Below are 19,925 nucleotides of genomic sequence, written 5' to 3'. Positions count from 1 at the left end.
CGTTTTTTGAGAAACCATCTATAGAAATGTTATGCCCTGCCCAATTTTTTTCTATGTAATTACTGTATATGCCATACAGAAAAACCGGAACAACGGATCCGGAAAAAACGTCCTGCAAAACACTGAAAAAGCCATACGGTCGTGTGAAAGAGGCCTAAACCTCCACACCACAGGTATAGAAATTAGTAATATATGCTATCAGAATCTCTCTGAGATGGAAAGATCTGGAAAAGGAGCAGGGAAGCCAAAGGGCATTCACACTTTCAGCTATTTCCTGCCAGAAGACACATTGTTTTATGGAATCCGTGTTTATCGCACCATATTCAGAATGCAGGCTACCATAGTCACCACCATGAGTTTCGGTTGTGCAGAATACAGTGGTGAGTTTTACCTCCCGCATGCCTAGCCAGCAAATATGTTTGAACTCAACATAAAAAAAATCATAGGATACAGATGCTAGCAGAAAATAACCTCATACTGTGGCAGTATCCTGCTGTGTGCATGAAGCCAAATTCTGATGATAGCGGCTTCTTAGGAAACTGCCATTTGGGCCCATATAAATTCTTTTCAATGATTTGCCGTTTTCCCAAATCATCTACCCTTACTTGCTTCCATTAATAAGGCATAGTAGCGGTAGCTTTGCCAGTCACAAGTCTGTTACCAGTCTAACTAAACCATTGAAATTTGAAATGGTCCAGGATGTCAGAGCATCACAGTGCAATATATAGTTGTCCATTGGGGTTGTCTGTGCCACCCCAAATGATCCACCTTGCAGCAAGCTTCAGTTCCAATGTAGCACCACCGCAGAGGATCTAAACCACAGGAATGCCAAAACATTGTAAATCAGAAAGTCTGCACAATTCTGTGCATACAAGTGACAAAATATTAGTATCTGGGGTTTAGTAGCGCTATTCTCTTTTAATACTTGTTAGGTCCAGGTGGTGTAAAAGTTGGTGCTGGCGATGAATAGGAACTCTAACCAAAACTTTTCTTTAAGCCCCCTCCTGCACTCTGACACTTACAGTATATGTGCCCTTTCTTTTCTCTTACAGACGAGCATTCGGAGGGCTATCGTTCTACAGTGCATGAGCAGGCAACCTCTCTGGGCCTTGCAATGTTTTCCCTTCTTGTAAATAGATGCATCCAGTTATTGAAAATCCTACAAACCAAACAAAATGGCTCTGGCAGGAAAGGTGAGTGGAGTCTTACACAGCTGTAGTATCCTCTCTCACATTTGGTGCAGTGATAAATGGGTTTACTTTTTCTATCAGCTGATATAACCGAGGATGAAATGGAAGTGAAAGTTTCTTCTTTTCCATCTGATCTAAAAGAGCTTCTGCCTAGTGTCAAGGTGTGGTCAGACTGGATGCTGGGCCACCCTGAAACATGGAATCCACCACCCAATCCACTGACCAGCAGCAAAGAGTAAGTTCTACATTTTATGTCTACTTTGCAACTGAGTCTTAGAGTCTGCATGTCCTAAAACGTGAATCTGCAATGCACTTTCTAAAGAATTGGGCTCCCACTTCTAGGGCCCCCATCTGGCGAGGCCTGCCCAGCCATTGGCTGGTTGTAGCAGTCATCTGCTTCAGCCAGTAACTGGCTGAGCGGGCCATTCCTGGCATTTTCTGACATGTAGAGTCGGGAACAGGAAATGGAGTGTAGTGGAGACTGGAGCAGGTGATCATTGAAAAAGAGTGTGGCTTCTTTTTATTTTTAATATTCAATAAAAAATGAGAAAAATGTGTGAGAAGAAATAACTATGACTTGTTTCCCAGTAGCTCAACCATGTCCATACTGTTCTGTGTCTGGCAGTAAGACCACTGGCTACAGCAGGACCCTTTTTGACAAAAAAATTAACAAGAAGGTTGTCTGGCCAAAATAATAAAATAATAAGTCATATACACCTTAATGATCCCTTGCCGCTCGTTCCTTCTGGTTCCTCTTGACTCATGGGAAATTGCCACACAGCCAATCACTGGCCACAGCAGTGACCCACCCCCCAGTGGTCATATCTTGCATTTCAAAAGGGATCATAAAGTAGAGACCAATAGAGAACAGGAGAATCAAAATGAGAGTGGCAGGGCAGGAGTAAGTAGAGTATGATCTATTTCATTATTTTATTCTGTTTTGAGTCAACCTAACAACCCCTTCAAGCTCTACCCATTCTGTGTGTCTTGCCACCATAAAAAATGGAACTGATCAGCAGGAGATTTTGCAACTTTTTAATGTTCCCACCACATTTTACTTTTATTCATCTAAACCTCTGCCCTTTCCATGCATAGGAGTAATGTGGGTGGATTGACAGCTAAACATACAAATGTCAGTAAGTAGGACCACCCACTCGAATCCTAAGCATTGAAAGAACAGAGGTTTATATAAATAAATTACAAATTTTACTGAATCTTTTCCCATAAAACGATACATCACATGCTCGCTTTCCGATTGTGCAGCATTTTCATGGTAACAGGTTCCTTCAAATCACTTAACAGTTTAGCCTGAGCTCTCCCATGAGCAGCTAAAGCAACCTTTTACCCCCCATCTCCTCTTGCTGCCCTAGTACTGCTCGGGCTGAACAGTTAAGTTTCTTAAAAGCCTGAGCAGAACTGGATTGGTAGCAGCTAGAGATATGGCTTGATTGAAAATTATCATCCCAATCTTTCAAACAAGACCAGAATCACTGCATTATCTTCACTACATTAGGAGATATAGCTGTTAGAAACCGGTTCAGGAGTGAAAGCATTCACTGCCAACTCTATTTCTAACAGCTATATCTTCTGATGTAGTGGAGATAATGCTGTGTTTCTCATCTCTTTTGAAAACTTGGAAGGCCAGTTTTCAAACAAGACCAAGCCCAAATCTATCTGCTACTAATCCTAAGATACGAGGGATTAAAGCAGCCCTCCCCTCTTCAGCCTGCAGGAGCAAAGAAAAAAATAAATATAGAAAAAAAATATATAAATTTTTACTGACCAACAAGATAGTCATTGGGGGAGATTTATCAAACTGGTGTAAAGTAGAACTTGCTTAGTTGCCCATAGCAACCAATTAGATTCCACCTTTCATTTTCCACAGCTCCTTTGGAAAATAAAAGGTGGAATCTGATTGGTTGTTATGGGCAACTAAGCCAGTTCTACTTTACACCAGTTTGATAAATCTCCCCCATTATGTTACTTTCCAAATTGGAAAAACCTTCACGAAAAATGGCACTTTAATTGTACATTTTGAATTTATATCTTAAATAAATATAGGTGCTGCATAAGTGCCTTTTAACCCTCGTAATGACATAATTTTAGCCTTAACCCGTTAATTACCGGGCAATTTTCCATTTTCGCTTTTTACTCCTAACCTTCCCAAAGCCATAATTTTATTTTTCCATTCACATAGCCGTATAAAGGCCTAGTTTTTGCTAGACAAGTTGTACTTTCTAATGGTAGTGGGAAGTGGGTAAAGAGAATTCCAAATGAGGTGGAATTGTGGCATTATCGCCAACTGCATACATTAGCCACGGGTGCCCACTGTTTAAAGGGAGTCTTTCACCTAAAATGACCATTATACACCCCAAACATGATGATATCCATTACATTCCCCATTTTATAATCTTACCTTTCATATTGCTGTCCGTCGCCTATTCTCTCTTAAAAACGCTTTTATTCCATATGCTAATCAGGTTCTGAAGGTGCCCAGGGGCGGCGTTTATGCGGCCGGTGCCCAGGCTCCACGGCGCTGTTCAAATCAAACCCCTCCCCTTTCACCCCTCTGGCCCGCCCTCGGTTCTTCAGATACCATCCTCCAGTCAATGACCAATCCGGCGCCTGCGCACTCCTTTACTCACTAGGGCAGAGGCAGCAGAGCGTTTAATGCGCATGCACCGGCCCGTACATCCCGATATTTTGGCAGTTTACTTCCGCCGGCTAGATCGGGATGTACGGGCCGGCACATGCACATTAAACGCTCTGCTGCCTCTGCCCTAGTGAGTAATGGAGTGCGCAGGCGCAGGCGCCGGATTGGTCATTGACTGGAGGATGGTATCTGAAGAACCGAGGGCGGGCCAGAGGGGTGAAAGGGGAGGGGTTTGATTTGAACAGCGCCGTGGAGCCTGGGCACCGGCCGCATAAACGCCGCCCCTGGGCACCTTCAGAACCTGATTAGCATATGGAATAAAAGCGTTTTTAAGAGAGAATAGGCGACGGACAGCAATATGAAAGGTAAGATTATAAAATGGGGAATGTAATGGATATCATCATGTTTGGGGTGTATAATGGTCATTTTAGGTGAAAGACTCCCTTTAAAACAACGGGCACCCAGCAGCTATGCTCCCTGCAGCATGCGTGAGCAGGCGCCATATTTTTAACGTCCCGCTGTGTCAGGAACAAGTTAGTCAATTAACAGTTTTTGCCTCCTCTGTGTTTCAGTGATCATAACTTTAAAAAAAAAAAAAATCTTCAATTTAACTGCGAGATCTTCAATTATGCGGTTGTAGTTTTCATAGGAACCATTTTGGGGTAATATACGTAAATAGTTCACTGTGTGGTATAAATAATGTGTTAACATTACTCTTTGGATCAGTATAAATATGATGATCACATTTATGTAGTTTTAATTACGGTATGTTCTACTTATACAATAAGTAATTTGTTTTTGTGTGGCCACATTTCATCATATTTGAATTTTCTGACTGTAACTGTGTGGGGGCTTGTCTTTTGTGTGCTGATTTGTAGTTTATTGGTAACATTTTTGACAGATTTTTGGGCTACATTCACACGACCGTATGTATTTTGCGGTTCGCTAAATGCAGATCGACAAAAAATAAGGATGACATCCGTGTTGCATCCATTTTTTTTTTTTTTGCGGATCCATTGTAACAATGCCTATCCTTGTCCGCAAAACAGACAAGAATAGGACATGTTTTATATTTTTCGCGGGGCTATGGAACGGACATACAGATGCGGAAGGCATGCGGTGTGCTGTCCACATTTTTTGTGGACTCATTCAAATGAGTAGGTCCCCATCCAATCCGCCAAAAAAAAAAAAACGGAACAGACACGGAAACAAAATGTTTGTGTGAATGTAGCCTTAGTCTATATTCTGGTAGGTGAGATGAATAGAAAACAGCAATTATAGTTTATAGTGTGGGTCATTAATGATGTGGCGCATCTTGGGCTGCCACTTTTACAAAAATAAAAAAATATTAGGCTAGTCTAAATTGGTGTAAAGGGAGTGTGGTTTAAGATATCAATGTTTTTGCAACATTCTTTTTTTAATTAAAATTATTTCTTGTCATTTTCAAAATAAAAGGCAGCTAAAAATGATCCAAAGACATGTTGTGTGAGCTGCTGTGGAGAAGCATATAATGACCAAGTTGAAAAAATAGCCTCTACCCCAATGCCATGCAGCCCTATGCAGGAGCCTAGATTACACTGGTTTACCATACTGGTTTGATTTGTAAAACTAATTAAAAATTAACTTTAATGGTGACAGTCAGTGAGTGAAAATGTCTTTTCTGACTGTCAGAAATCATTTTTATAGATATATAAAAATAAATATATTAGCTTTTCCTCTGTAGAGGTAATCGGTCGCTATTACTGCAGCACATAACAGGTATTGCTGTGTTATTTGTGTTTTGAATCCAGGACTTCTGCTTGGCTAATGAAAATGACAGAACAATAAAAAAAAAAACTGTTAGGGCTGGTGAGAACCCAGCCATAGTTGTTACGTATGACCATAGCGGATGAAATGCGTCAATACGCCCTCACACCATATAATGTGATGGCACATCACTGACTGTCTCATCTGAATTGGTGAGGGTCCCACTGGGAACTCTCCCTTACACCCGCTGTGTGCCAAGCTTCAGTACGGCCCCATTCACTTTTGCCTGCCTGTGTTGCAGAGTCCTGGACATGGCCCGTCGCGCAGGGGCAATGCTAGGAGACCTTGGTCCTATTCTTTTCGGAATCAGTGAGTCCCAGAGGTTGGATCCCCGCAGCTCATAATAGTATGGCCTGTACTAGTGCTATGCTGTATCATTAGAAGGGAATACCTGTTTAAGCCTCTATTATCTCATTATCATCTATTATCTCATTTGAAATCTGTCAGTGACGCAAACTTTCAGCTTCTCACATTGCTGTTTTTAAGAGGTGCATACAAAATATCTGTGTCTGTGATTGCTAATTTATCTCACACCTCTCCATTTCTGAGAACTATCAGAAATGCTTTAAATTAATGTGCTAATGATATTATCTTAGTATAAACTTTACTTGGTGCTTTTGACTTTCAAATTGTTAGAAACAATTAAAGGGGTGTTCCCATCTGGAACTGTGATTGCATATGGTCACCTCTGGGACCTGCTCCTGTCTCCAAAATGGGGGATCCAAAGTGGAGAGAGAGGAGCCACACGTGTGGGGCCACCCTCTGCTCACATGTGAGTGACTTGCTCATGTTTCAGCGCTATGGGACTTCGCAAAATAGCCAAGCATGCCCACATGGCATGCTCTCCTTCTCTTTGAGGGGCCCTATTCTGGAGATAAGAACAGGTCCCAGGTAAGACTAACCCATTAAACTTCTGCTGTTTAGGACTTGCTCTCATCACCGCCATTTATTTCTATTGTTGGTGCTCTTGCTAGATCTTGTAGACACTTGTGTTCAACTTTAGACAATCTATTGGTTTCTTACTTTTCTCCAAAATTTTGGCACAGAGTGTATCATCCTTTTCCACCTTTGGTACCCTGATTATTAGGGATGAGAAAATGCCATATTTTGAAATTTAGATTTTGGTTCGTGTTGTGGTATTTACTGTATTGCGTTATGGATTCCGTTTACCATGGACCATAACGCAATTCCATGACTGAATGCATAATGGAATGCCGTTAGAGGTATTCTGTTATGTATTCCGTCATAATAGAAGTCTATGGGCTGCATAACAGAAACCGGAGATAGTCTGGGATGTTCTAGAGTCAACAGGATATAATTTGCGTATAATGAAATGCAATAGTAAGATGTACCAATCTTGACACCAGATATGTTAGGGTGGGTTCTAATTGCTTGGCGACATCCCTGGTGGGTGCCCTTAGTAATAAGGAACTCATCAGAGATGGACGAATTGACAAAAACCCTGGCAGAAGGGTTAGAATATAAAGCTTGAATGGCTTTTATAAACTGACTAGCAAAAGGACCCGGACTTCGCACGGGTATATTTATTTGTGTGTGTTGTTAAGATATCGACAGTATCCCCATAACAGTGAACGCCACAGCCCCCTCACACCTTAACATTGACCCCCCCCCCCCCCCCCCCACACACACACACACACACAGTGCCCAGCCTTCTTAAAATGGGATCTCCACAGCAGCCCCTTAACTTTTGACTTTCCCAGCAGTGAGTGTAAGAGCACCGCACTCCCTTGACAGTGACCTGCTCAGGGGCCCATCCCCTTAAGTGACCTCTACAGCACCCCGCCTTTTAACACTGAACTCCATAGGGGATCGTACCTTTATCTGTGTCCTCCACTGTTCCCTGTCCCCTTAACAGAGACCTCCACAGCACCCGTCCCTTTAACAGTGACATCACAGTACCCTGCTGCCTTAACAGTGACCTCCACAGCAGCTGCTCCTTTAATAGTGGCGCCTGCCCCCTTAACAGTGACCTTCCACGTATTTTAATGTTGTTCCGCCTAGATCTGTCTTCTAGGTCTGCCAACTTGGCTTTGATCTGTTCAGTATCCTCAGGGACTGAGTTGTGGGTGTCTATAAGTTGGTTGTGTGACTTAGCAAAAGAGCCCACCTTGTTCTCCACATGTAAAACTCTAGATTCCAGCTCTACCACCGAAGATTGTATGGGAGAGATCATGGCAGAGATGTCTGTCTGCAGTGAGTGGCCGAACGCCATAAGCATGTCTTTTAACAGACTACTTGAAGCAGGCTTATCTGATGTTTGAAAAGGCCGCAAGGGCACAAGTGGTGTTATCGGTGCCCTGTGCATGACTATGTTGTTGGGAAGCCGTACTCACGGGTGGGCGATCATCTTGCAGCCTAGGTCTTCGCTTGGCAGGGCTCCATGATGGTGGTGAGGAGCATGGAGTCCCTCTGCCATGTGCATCTCCTCTGCATCGTTCTCCAACCGCCGGGACCTGGAGGATTGGTGATCCGGGCAGTCGGGGCAAGGACAAGCCACTTACCGGGCGTTTCGCCTGCTGTGGTTAGGATCTCGGCGGTGAAGCGCTTGGCTGCGTCTGTGAGGAGGTCTGAGACGTGGGAGGCGAGCAGGTTGTTCCAGGCCCGAGACTGCATCTTTATCAAAATAGTATTCTAATGTCCCTTGTGTAGGACTTGCCCGCTTTCCCTTTGGCATCTTTGTGTACCAGCGGTCATTTCTGCCTGTTTTCAGTGTGGCTATGTGTCTGTAATCTGGTAATTTCCTTGCGGGGTGCCTGGAGCTCCCTTGGCTGCTCAGCCATGCACCTTGGTACCCTGATTATGTATTTCTGTTGTCCCATTCTAAAGAAAATAAAGTTTTGATGGATATGTAAGTGAGCTTACTATTGAGCATTGGGGGTCCAGCTAGAGCTCCTTGGAGCACCAGTTAGTAGCACCCTTACTGCTTTAGTCCCTCCCAGCCTTTCCCTTGATAGGGCTGAACATCTAGTCTAAGGGTCCATTCACACGTCCGTTTTTTCTTTCCTGATCTGTTCCGTTTTTTCAGGAACAGATCAGGACCAGATCTGGACCCATTCATTTTCAATGGGTCCTGGAAAAAATCGGACAGCACAATGTGTGCTGTCCGTTTCCGTTGTTCCGTTCCGCATGTCCGTTTAAATATAAAACATGTCCTATTCTTGTCCTGAAAAATCGGATCCTGGTACAATACAAAGTCAATGGATCCGCAAAAAACGGATGACATTCGGATGTCATTCCGTATGTCATCCGTTTTTTGCGGATTCCGTTCCTGGAAACACATAACAAATTTTTTTTTTTTTTTTTTTTTTCAATTTTTTTTGAAAAAAATACAAACAACTTTATTTTATTATTGAAATGTATACATGTTTCCGTTTTTTGCGGATCCGCAAAAAACGGATGACATACGGAAACATTTTCAGGAACAACGGATCCGCAAAAAACGGACCGTTTTTCAGGATGAAAAAAAACAGGACGTGTGAATGGACCCTAACCCTGTTTTCTTGTGCCTGCGCTGTGTTTCCTCCTTTGGTGCTTGCGCAGTGAATCTGTGGCTGCTGTCCAAGCAGAGCAGGTTTGAATTCCAAAACTGTGCAAGTACCAAACCCTGTCTTCTCTCACCTGTTCTGTATCTCTTGGTCTTTGCGCTTGCTCAGTTGGTATCTGCACTGCTTGGAGAGGAGCAGCAGATCCACTTCACAAGCAGCATTGTGTGAGGCAGTGCACAGGTGCAGGAAGATGTCAATCCAGGGGAAGGGACTAAAGCTGTAAGGGTGCTACTGACGGATGCTTGGCCCCTTGGTGCTCCAGGGAGTTCATCTACATATGAATAAAAAAAGTGCTCTTCTCGGGAATAGGACAACAGAAATTCATAATCAGGGGAATCGTTTTTGTCAGCATGATAAACCCTACCTTGCTATATGCCTGACTTAATAGGGTTGACCATTCTGACCGTAAATCTCCCCCAATATGTAAGAGGTGATGTGCTGCATTCACGATTTCACCTTTTTTATGCTCTTGTATAGATGTGTTTCATTTCAGATAGCCCCACTGTGATGTGGATTAGGTGATCATTACCATCCTCTCATGTAGTGGTGGTAGAATGGGGAATCTGCTGTGCAGATGAAAAGAAATCTGTGGCGGATCAGCAGTCATATTGGGCCCATTTTACCCACTGCAGCAAATTATTATAGTGCAATATTGCTTATCCGTCATGGTACAAAGGAGTCACTGCTGCTTTTACTTAAACTGAACATTCTTTTCTGATTTGACACCAGATTTGTTCTCCTTAATTCATCTGAGTTGCCCCCTCCTTGTTATAGACCCCATCATGTTTTCTTTACAGCCTTGACTAGAGATGCTGGCTCGGCACATTGTTAAAGCTGACCTCACAGTTCCTTGCAATAAAGAAAAATGATGTGCCCAGGGACCCATGTTAAGGGAAATGTTAAAAAAAAAAAAAAAGGATGTTTTACATGTATGTATCTATTATTTTTTTTCCTTACCACTGGTTCCAAAATTCAGTTTCTTGTGGTTTTTTTTTTTTTTTTTTTTTTAATTCATTTAATTTTTATTTACTGCCCGTAGATCATTATGTTCGAAACGTTGCTTACTTGTAGTTGTAGTTTACGATTTGGTGCTTGATGGATATAACTATGTATGTAGGGGGAATTGCGCAGATTTTTTTCATATGGGTCACGTTGTGTATCTTTAAGCCTAGCACTTTTGTCTAGAAGTACTACTGCTTTAGGGTGCATTCACATTTCGGTACAGACCCTTCTGTGGGCTTCCTGCTCCATGCGGCCCAAACATAAAACCTAGGACATGTCCTTTCTTTGGCTGCAACATGCAGATTGCAGACTCATTTAAGTCAGTGGGTCCGCATCACAAAATGGGATGCACGTGGTCACGTTGAACATGGTGTCTGAGCTGCAGGCAGCAGGTTATAGAGCAGGAGGAGCTGAGCAGATTGATATCTAGTTTTCTTGGAAATATTCCGTATAACTTGTATTTTATTCATTTATGTCTGTGCTCATTCTGAGCTTTGACGTCTAGAGGGCGGACGGCCTTGTGTATACAGAGATAGTTGTCAATCACTGATAGGACCGCCTCCTGGACTTTTAATGAATTAGATACAAGTTATACAGAATCTTTTTCCATAAATCTATATATCAATCTGCTCAGCTTCTCTTGTTCTATAGCAAGCTGCCTGCAGAATAATCCACATTTTCATGGTGACCTGTTTAAAATAAAAAAGTCTATGATAAATCTGAAGAGAAACTCCTTAATAAAGCTAACCACACCCATATTACCCTCCTCTTTTCAAAACTGGTGTTAGTGGTGTAAAAATGCAAAAAGTTGCACATTATTATATGCTGGGTATATGTTTGTGTACATATCGTGACAGCCAATGGTAAATGTTTGCCACGATCTGTTTTCCTTTCTTCCCAGCAGCTGCCATAGATGTAAAGAACTGCTCCAAGACACTGTCACTTGCCCTGGAGCTGTCCTATATAAACAGGAAACAGCAGAGGATGTCAGTGGAGACTGAGAGGTGGCCAGGAACGGGAGCTGATGCAGGTGTGCATGGTCTTGTGTCGCACTCTCCATCACTTCCCGGCCACCAGAAAGGCCGGCTTATTCGCTTGCTGTGCACCGTCGCGGCCAGCGCTGCTGTATTGCAGAGGTGGCCGTAACCACTAGAAATTTAATATAAATTTGTCGCTGTGGCTAGATGCTAGAAATATTCCCACTCGCTGTGTAGCAACTGCATCCAAGCCAATACGCACAGTAGATTGCGATGCAAAATATAACCGTGTTCCATCAACAGGGCAACAGCAGCTATTAAACTTAAAAGGGGCTGTCTCACTTTGGCAAATGGCATTTATTATGTAGCGGAAGTTAATACAAGCCACTTTCTAATGTTTTGTTATTTATTGCTTCCTTTGCCGGCTGGATTCATTTTTCTATCACATTATACACTGCTAGTTTCCATGGTTACGACCACCCTGCAATCCATCAGTGGTGGTCGTGCTTGCACACTATAGGAACAAGCACTAGCCTATGTACAGTGCCATGGTCATGACCACCAGAGATGCTAGCGCTTTTTCCTATAGTGTGCAAGAACGACGACCACTGCTGGATTGCTAGGTGGTCGTAACCATGGAAACACACAGTGTATAATGTGATGGAAAAATGAATCCAGCCAGGAAGCAATATGGATAATAACAATACATAAGTAAGTAGCTTGTATTAACTTCCTCTACATAATAAATGCAATTTTCTGAAGTGAGACAACCCCTTTATCGGTTTAATATGGTTTAAAAATTATGGCTACAAGTTACAGAAAGGAAAATACAAAGGAAATGAAAATGAAAGGGATTATATCAAAACTAAACTCGTCCTGAAAAGATGTGGAGCTTTGCGTTTGGTTCTTGTAGTCCTTTATCCAGGAAGCTGTGGTTTGATGTTACAGCATAGCTCCACACTCAGACTCTCCCTGACACATATCAGGTGGGTTTTTAAAACTTGCCCTGGAAAAACATTTTCCCAATTATACGGTTAAGGGCTCATGCCCACAAACGTAAGGGCTCTGTGCCCATGCTGCGGACCACATACGGCAATTCCACAATACACGGGTCACCAGCCGCGTGCATTCCGCATCGTGGATGCGGACCCATTGAATGGGTCCACAAATCCGGAGATGCGGTGCGAAAGCACAGATTGGAACCCCACGGAAGCACTACAGACTGCTTCCGTGGTGTTTCTGGCCGTGCCTTCACAACGCAAAAAAAAGTAGTGCATACCGTCTGATGCGGATCGGGGACCCCATTCAAGTGAATGGGTCCACGATCCGCGGTCGGTGCCCGTGTTTGCGGTCCACAGCATGTGCACAGGAGCCCTTACGTTCGTGGGCATGAGCCCTAACAGATAATGTCATCAGATGTTTCCTGCCGTCCAGCCAATCTATTTGACCGGACTTAGATGGTCCAGGCTCATTTTCATTGTCTCTTCAAAGAAAGACCAGATGGATTCCATAATATTCCTTTCGCCTTGTCCAGTGTCAGAGAGAGTGCGAGGCCATAACTCAGGTCTCTTGTCATCAACTGGCCAGCAGACTACAATTCATGTTTGTCTCAAGCGCAATCTAGCAGAATAAAAGTTCATATTCACACTACTCCTGATAACATAAGCTCCACAAAGGATATGTTAGGCCTGTCAGCTTTTTAACATCGTCAAAATTGCTGATGGACTCCCTTTAAATGGTTTCCAAACCTAAAGGGAAGATTTATAAAGATCAGCGCTTGTCTTTATATCCCATGCGCTGTCAGAGGATGTGCCTAATTTATGACAATACCCAAGCCTTGTCAGAAATTAGGGGCATCCTCCAGCAGTCCGTGTGTCTAAATCAAGCATGTCCAAACTGCGGCCCTCCAGCTGTTGCAAAAGTACAACTCCCAGCATGCCTGGATAGCTGTAGGCTATCCAGGCATGCTGGGAGTTGTAGTTTTGCAACAGCTGGAGGGCCGCAGTTTGGACATGCCTGGTCTAAATAGAAATGGCTGTGGCAGTTTTGAGCTGCTGTAGATTTCTGGCTTCAGAAAACTGGTGTGAATGAAGATAAATTTGTTGTGGTGGCTATTCACGGCCATTCCCGCTCTTGCCACGTTTCCTTTTTTGAAAAGTTTTGAGGGCGGTATAAAAAATGCAATTTGCGACTATTTAAACAAAAGTTGCAACCACATAGTTTTGCGACTTACTAGCCACTTTTTAGGCGCAAACTAAATGATAAATCTCTCCCTAATTGTCTAAAATATTTTATCAGCCGTTTTGGGCTCCACTGAAGCTAATTTGTAGTGTTCAGTGTTATTATTAAAAGGAAATCTGGCAAAATGTCTTGAACTACTACTTCATCTTGCATATCTCCTGCTCCGATTTATAAGTATATAGTTGTCTATCGTATAAGATGGCGACTTTGGTTTTGGTGCTGGTTTAATGCCCAACCCAGATCTGAAATGAAATCTTTACCAGATCTGAAACTAGGCACAAATCTTCGTTTAAGAAAAAAAATAGTTCTATTGTTCTTGAGGAATCTGCAACCGTATAGCTGGAAGAAGCAGCACCAGATATGAATTCTGACCTAGAGCGAGGAGAGCAGGAGGGCTGCCAGCATCCCGCCCGCCTTATGCCGTGACGCTGTGTTCTCTGATTCCTTCATCCGTTGCTCTCAGAAACCGGAATAGTCGGGGGACTTTTGAGAACCATCAAGCTCTCTGCAGCTGCGGCGCTTGGTTTATTGCTCTCAGCTGGCACTTGAACCCCGGTCTCTGGCTTTGGAGCGATTCCCAGCTCCGATCCCTGGAGCTTTCTCTACAGCTGTGTGACACCGTGCTGACCCTGAGTGAGGATAGGAAAATAGAAGCCATGCCAAGCCAGAGTTTCTTTTTCATTTGGAGTCTGGCTGCCTGCCCATGACCAGGGTTACATAATGGGAAACACAGGCAGGGCTGCGGGGCCAGCGCTTCACCAGTCAGCCTGGGGCTCCATCCTGCCATGCCATACATCTTGCAGGCTGAGCCTCCGCCTGTCGATTGCAGTATGGAGGTCTCCCGCTTCTGTTTGTTTTCATTTCTAGCTTTCCCTTTCCTGTGCCTCATCCCAATGTCCTGTGTAGAGATCAAGGGGGGGGGGGGGGGTCGCAGGTAAATTGAGAAGGGGAAAAGGTAACTGGGAGATGTTGGGTAATTTCAGGACATCTAGGTGAAGGTGTGGGTACCCACTTACGTACTTTTTACCTTCCCGGTTTCCCTCATTTCGCTCTGGTGGTCCAGCGACAGCATTTAATAAGGAGACATGAGACTTTGAGCCTTGTGGATGTAATGAAAACCATTTGTTCAGATTATTGGGAGAGGATAGGAATTGTATTTAGGCAGGGTCAACTTCTGTTACATCTTTCCACTGCTGCAGAAAAAAATATATATTCCCAGAGATGGATAGACTGCACATGTGAACTTGCTTGGTAAATTATCATGTTTTTGATATTCCGCAGTCCTGCAGCTGCACTTTTCACTTTTTCATCCCCCCCCCCCGTTTAAAAAGTCTAATTTGTGCGGCCGAGATTTAACCCTTTCTCACCCATCCCCCGAGGTCACCAAATTAAATGTCCCCCAAAGTAATGGACATTCTTCTGGAGCGTCGGCGTCGTACGTGCATACCGCAGCACCTTAGGGCAGGGTAATAAGCGGGAGCCGCGCCAACGAAGCGCTGCCCCGCAGACGTCTCCCTCACCCCCTAGACATTCGCACGTTGACCTTGTTGTGTGCACTATTTGTGACACATCCCTCTCCCTGGTAACGGCTGCGGGTGATGTCACATAGAGGGGATTGTGAAGGAAGGGTTTGGTTGTGGAAGGAAAAGCTGCTGCTTTAGAACAAAACATTTCCAGGGTACCGGGGGCTTAGGAGGCATTCTTTCCAAAGCTTCATTATCTTTGTAGTGCCCATAGGGGGATGCACTATTAATAGTAAGGTCATTGGTGCTTCATTGCTGGACTGGGAGTTCCGGTATGTTACCACAGCACTACGTGCGGTTTTTTATTAATAGATTGGCATTCAGAAATCCTGGAGAGGCGCGTTTACAACTATTGAATGATTTTCACATTTGTGTTTGGAGAAAGGATATATTTGCCTTTGCTTTGATATATGGGAATTGTCCTGTACGATCTGTAATGATGCAGAGCGCCACCTAGCATAGGAATTCTGTGAAGGGAAGCAGTCACTACGATTCTGGACTATTATCTGCAATAATACATGTGTAGTGCTGCACATAAGAAGTCCAGATCACTTTTTTTTTTTTTTTTATTCTAGTTCTCCTGGTTACACCGCTGTCAACACTTAAAGCTGCACTAAAATATACAGTCCGGACTGCTGTGCTCTGCACATGCGCAGCAGTCCTGACAATATACTTAAACACTGCTCTATGGTAACAGGGAAGGGGGGGGGAGATAGCGATCTGGACTCCTTATCTGCAGTATTATTGCAGATAATATGGTGACAGATTTTGATCTTAGTGCAGCAGAGAGGGGCCCTGGAGTATGATCTCCATCGCTGGTTGGCCACTCTGAGAGGTCTGTCTAACTCTTGGATGACCCCTTTAAGGGTCCCAACAGAATGAATGACTTGTGCACAGGTAGATCAACAGACAGGACGGCACTGCTCCAACTCTCCTCCATGGCATCCAGGGAACATACTCTACAGCCGTGACACCGGGGTTCACAACAGACTTGGGTGGTGCTCAGTCTCAATAGGATAAATCGAACATGAGGTATGAAGATAAAAGACGGCACTCGCCAATAAAAAGTCCAATTCTTACTTTATTGTTCAACATAGGTACAAGAATATAGGCAGACAGTAGAGGTGCAGGACGCCACACAAGCACCATGAGGCGACGGCCGTTTCACGTAGGGTCAGGTCTGAGGAAGCATGATCTTACGTGAAACGGCCGTCGCCTCATGGTGCCTTGTGTGGCGTCCTGCACCTCTACTGTCTGCCTATATTCTTGTACCTATGTGGAACAATAAAGTAAGAATTTGACTTATCGGTGAGTGCCGTCTTTTATCTTCATTCCTCAAGAATGAATGACTTGACTTGTCATTTGAGAGAGCAAGACATCTATCTTTTTATGTGCATGTTACACTATGACTATCAGGCGATAATGACCGTTCTTTTACGCTATATCTGGGTGTGCCAGCCATTTGTTAGGTGGGGGGGGTCATCTTGTTAGATCTTCATATGCAGTCATTGTATTTTGGGCCAAGGGCACTCCTTTGGTCAGTGTGTGCTCTCAATTTGATTTCAACATCTTGGAGCAATGTTAAGGAGAAACACACAGGAAGATAAAGCTGTCCTTTATCCATTCTCTTCTGGCAGTATCATATCTCCTTGTGAGCAAAAAAGTGGTGTTGATGTGCCCAATCCATCAAACCCCGGCAAAGTATTGTCAGCTCAGATACACATTAGATCATAACGTGATTCCACCATCAGCCGGTTTAGTTTTCAAATTTAATTTTTATCTCTTTTGTTCCTCTTGTCCTTTCTAGAATTCGCTCTTCTGGGGTATCCTATCCCACAATCTCATCCTCCCCGAGGACTCTAACTTGAAGCCATGGCAGGCAGGGCTTTTAATCATTTTTTTTTTTTTTTACATTGTAATTTTTTTCTCTCTCTCCATTTTACCACAGTGTTGGCTGTTATTTTCTTCTTGGGAAGCAATCTTTCATCTCTGCCTTGAAAGCTGGAGCAACTATTTCAATGTAATGAGATCTGCTGAACTTTAAAGCAGTGCTTGCTCAAAAACAGGGGTGTATTGGGTGGTTGTCTTTAGATCTGGACAAGAAAAGGGCAGTGTCCTAGAGGATGATAAAACATCTGTGGGAGATATGGGTGGTCAATGTCTATGACTTCACTAAAACTAAATGCTAATTGTCTTATTTTTATTATTTTTTTGTCTTTTCCAGCCTCATTTTATATATTGGTAGTATGCCATATCAGGAAATAGTATAGGAGAAGCCAAAAAATGTATCTAATAGTTGGAGAGCTCATTGCTAAATTAATCATGTTAGAGCTAGCACACATAAGGGTCAATGCAGAATGAGAACCAGAAATCTTTTATTATTTACAATGATGTTAAATAATGTCGCCATCATTTTTACGACACTTTTGGAACTTTAAACATATTTCCTCATGGCTTTCTTGCCAATCTGTCAGCAGGATATTTTAATGGTTTATAATAGGCGTAAACAGCAGGCTGTAACATGCTGACTGATATTGAAGGTAAGTTCTGTGTATTTGAAGTTTCCCTGGATGCTCTGCTCTGCTCAGACTCTAGAAGCCGAGACGTTTGGCTATGTCTGTATAAAAAAAAAAAAAAAAAGTTACTAAAGGTATATGCAATGTATACTTACCTAATGTCTCAGTGATCTCTAAGATCCAATATTGGTTGCTTATTTTCCTCCCGAGTCCTAAACATTTTGACTCTTTGAACTTGATAAATGTGTCCTTTTTTTTTTTTTTTTATTTATTTATACCCGTAGTAACGATGTAACTGTACTTGTAATATTGTGTAGTATTTATTTTATGGGTATTTTGACTATTTTGTCCTGAGCAGTTTTTAAGATTTCCTTTATGACTTTTTGCTACCATCACCTAAAATCTCTATCCCCCTCCCCATTACAGTAATAGTTGAATAGTTTTAAGGACATGGTTTTCCAGTCTCTAATTCTTATCCTTATACCTATGCACGTGGCGATTATTTTTTTTTTGGGCCTCAAAAACGGATCCTTGAAAAAAGCATAATTTCTGTCACTGTGTTTTTTGTTTTTTCTCACTCCTATCAATATAAATGGCAGTTATCGCAGAAAATGGACAAAAATAGTACCAGCGTTGAAATTCTCGAATTGGCCACATGGATCCGGATGTGTACACAGCCCCAACTTGTATGGACTGTTGTGTTTTCTGCTTTAAAAGATGAATAGAAAAAAAGGAATCACATGCATGAGGCCTAACTCTGTCCCCCGCAGTACAAATGGGACATGTAATATTAAATTTGGTACATATTTAACCCTTTACTCTGCCAAAGACATCTGTCATATGTCTTGACAGGTTGGCACTTCAGTAGTCAAGGATGCACCTCGTAGGTCCTTGCTACTGATGGGCTGGATCTCAGGCTGTATAGCAATCTCCGCTTTAAAACAGGACCAAGATCAAAACTGTAGCTGCGATATATCGTGAATTAGAAACGGGTCTCATTGAAAGCTGATTTCACAGTTACACAGCCCAAGATATGCCAGCAGAAAGCAGCTCCTGCCTCCTTCAGCCGGGGTGGTGGCAGTGGGGAGTACTGGCAGGCAGCACAGAGAGAGAGAGAGACACACACAGAGCCTTCTCTCTTCCTGTGTGACTATACTTGGTCCCAGGGGAAGGATAACATACATGTTATCAACCCCCTTTCCCCATTAATCTTGCTCTCTGATTGTCACATATGGAAGGTCCATAAAAGGAATATAAAAAGGAGTGCTTACTTCTCTAGTCACCCCTCTGTACCTAATTAGATCGTCTGATGTTTACCAGCGTCCTAATCATGGCGCCAAATAAGTTGCACCAAACACGACACAAACATCAATAAAGTTAACATTTTACACTGCCGCTATCCTGTCCATACCCGATTTAGGGCTCATGCCCCATGCCTGTGCTGCGGTCCACAAAGTACTGGCACGATTTGTGTGCACGCAGTTTGTGGATGCAAATCCATTGACTTGAAAGGTTCTGCGATCTGCACCGCAAAACATTTTTTTGATTAATCATTCATGTTTGTCACAAAGTTACCAGAAGGTGGACATAGTTGTCAACAGTCCGCCAAGGCAAATGCAATCATCAGTTTGTCTGCTTTCATGCATATAAATTAAGGCCTTAGAGGTATGTGTGAACTTTGCATATATTGAGCATTTACTTTTTATGAGGTGTGGTCCATATAACTTTCTGCTTGGGTTACACTTTTACCCCCAAATACCAACTTTTTTTTTTTTCATATTTAATGAAAAATTACCCCTTGATGTAAAGTTGCATGAAAGTGTCTGTGTGTATAAAGTGTTAAAATGCCCCTCAGCAATGTGCCAAGTGTCTACTTAAATATATGGGTATGGCGGTTTAGTATGATTTTTTATTTTATTTTTATTTTGTAATTTAGGTGATAAAATGATATATGATAAACCACAATACTTTTTTTTTTCTTTTTTAATGATGAGATTTACGGGCAGCATTCAGGGAAAGTGCACAACGTATATCATGGGGGATCACTGTGACATCGATAACATTTTGTTAGAATGGCTTTGTACTACAGTATATTCAGAGTGATAAGTTCAACTTTCCATCCGGCTTTGGCATGCCTAATATGCTAGAGTCTATGTGTGCATCCTTCAGGTCAGAGCCCAGGTCAAGTCTGTTATAGCCATAAGCTCTCAGGTGGGGTTCATGCAGTGACCTTCTTTAATCAGTGGTGGTGAACGCGTCTTTGGAGTCAGGGGTGTTGCACAGTATTTTGCAAAGGAGCTATAATTACATCAGCAGATGCCCCAGAATGAGCCAGATCTGAAATTCTTAAGAGAAGCATTACAGCATCCGCCCAGGATCGAGTTTTATTAATGCTTCATTGTCATTTCTTAGCATGGTCACTTGATGACAAAACGATGTTTACATGGACTG

The 19,925-nt window shown here is 42.9% G+C and overlaps 1 protein-coding gene across 1 annotated transcript in view; it reads left to right on the top strand.

Moving 5' to 3' along the window:
- The window catches only part of SMG6 (SMG6 nonsense mediated mRNA decay factor), a 223,484-nt gene that overhangs the window by 75,105 nt on the left and 128,454 nt on the right, over window positions 1-19,925 (top strand). Inside the window, exons 11-12 of the mRNA XM_044283895.1 lie at window positions 1,053-1,193; window positions 1,272-1,425. Of these exons, the coding sequence (XP_044139830.1) occupies window positions 1,053-1,193; window positions 1,272-1,425 (295 nt within the window). The remainder of the gene's footprint in view (window positions 1-1,052; window positions 1,194-1,271; window positions 1,426-19,925) is intronic.

The sequence above is a fragment of the Bufo gargarizans genome, chromosome 3 (genome assembly GCF_014858855.1).
Source record: "Bufo gargarizans isolate SCDJY-AF-19 chromosome 3, ASM1485885v1, whole genome shotgun sequence".
Lineage (NCBI taxonomy): Eukaryota > Metazoa > Chordata > Amphibia > Anura > Bufonidae > Bufo > Bufo gargarizans.
Note: the sequence above shows the minus strand (reverse complement) of the source record. Positions and strands in the feature narration are given on the sequence as shown.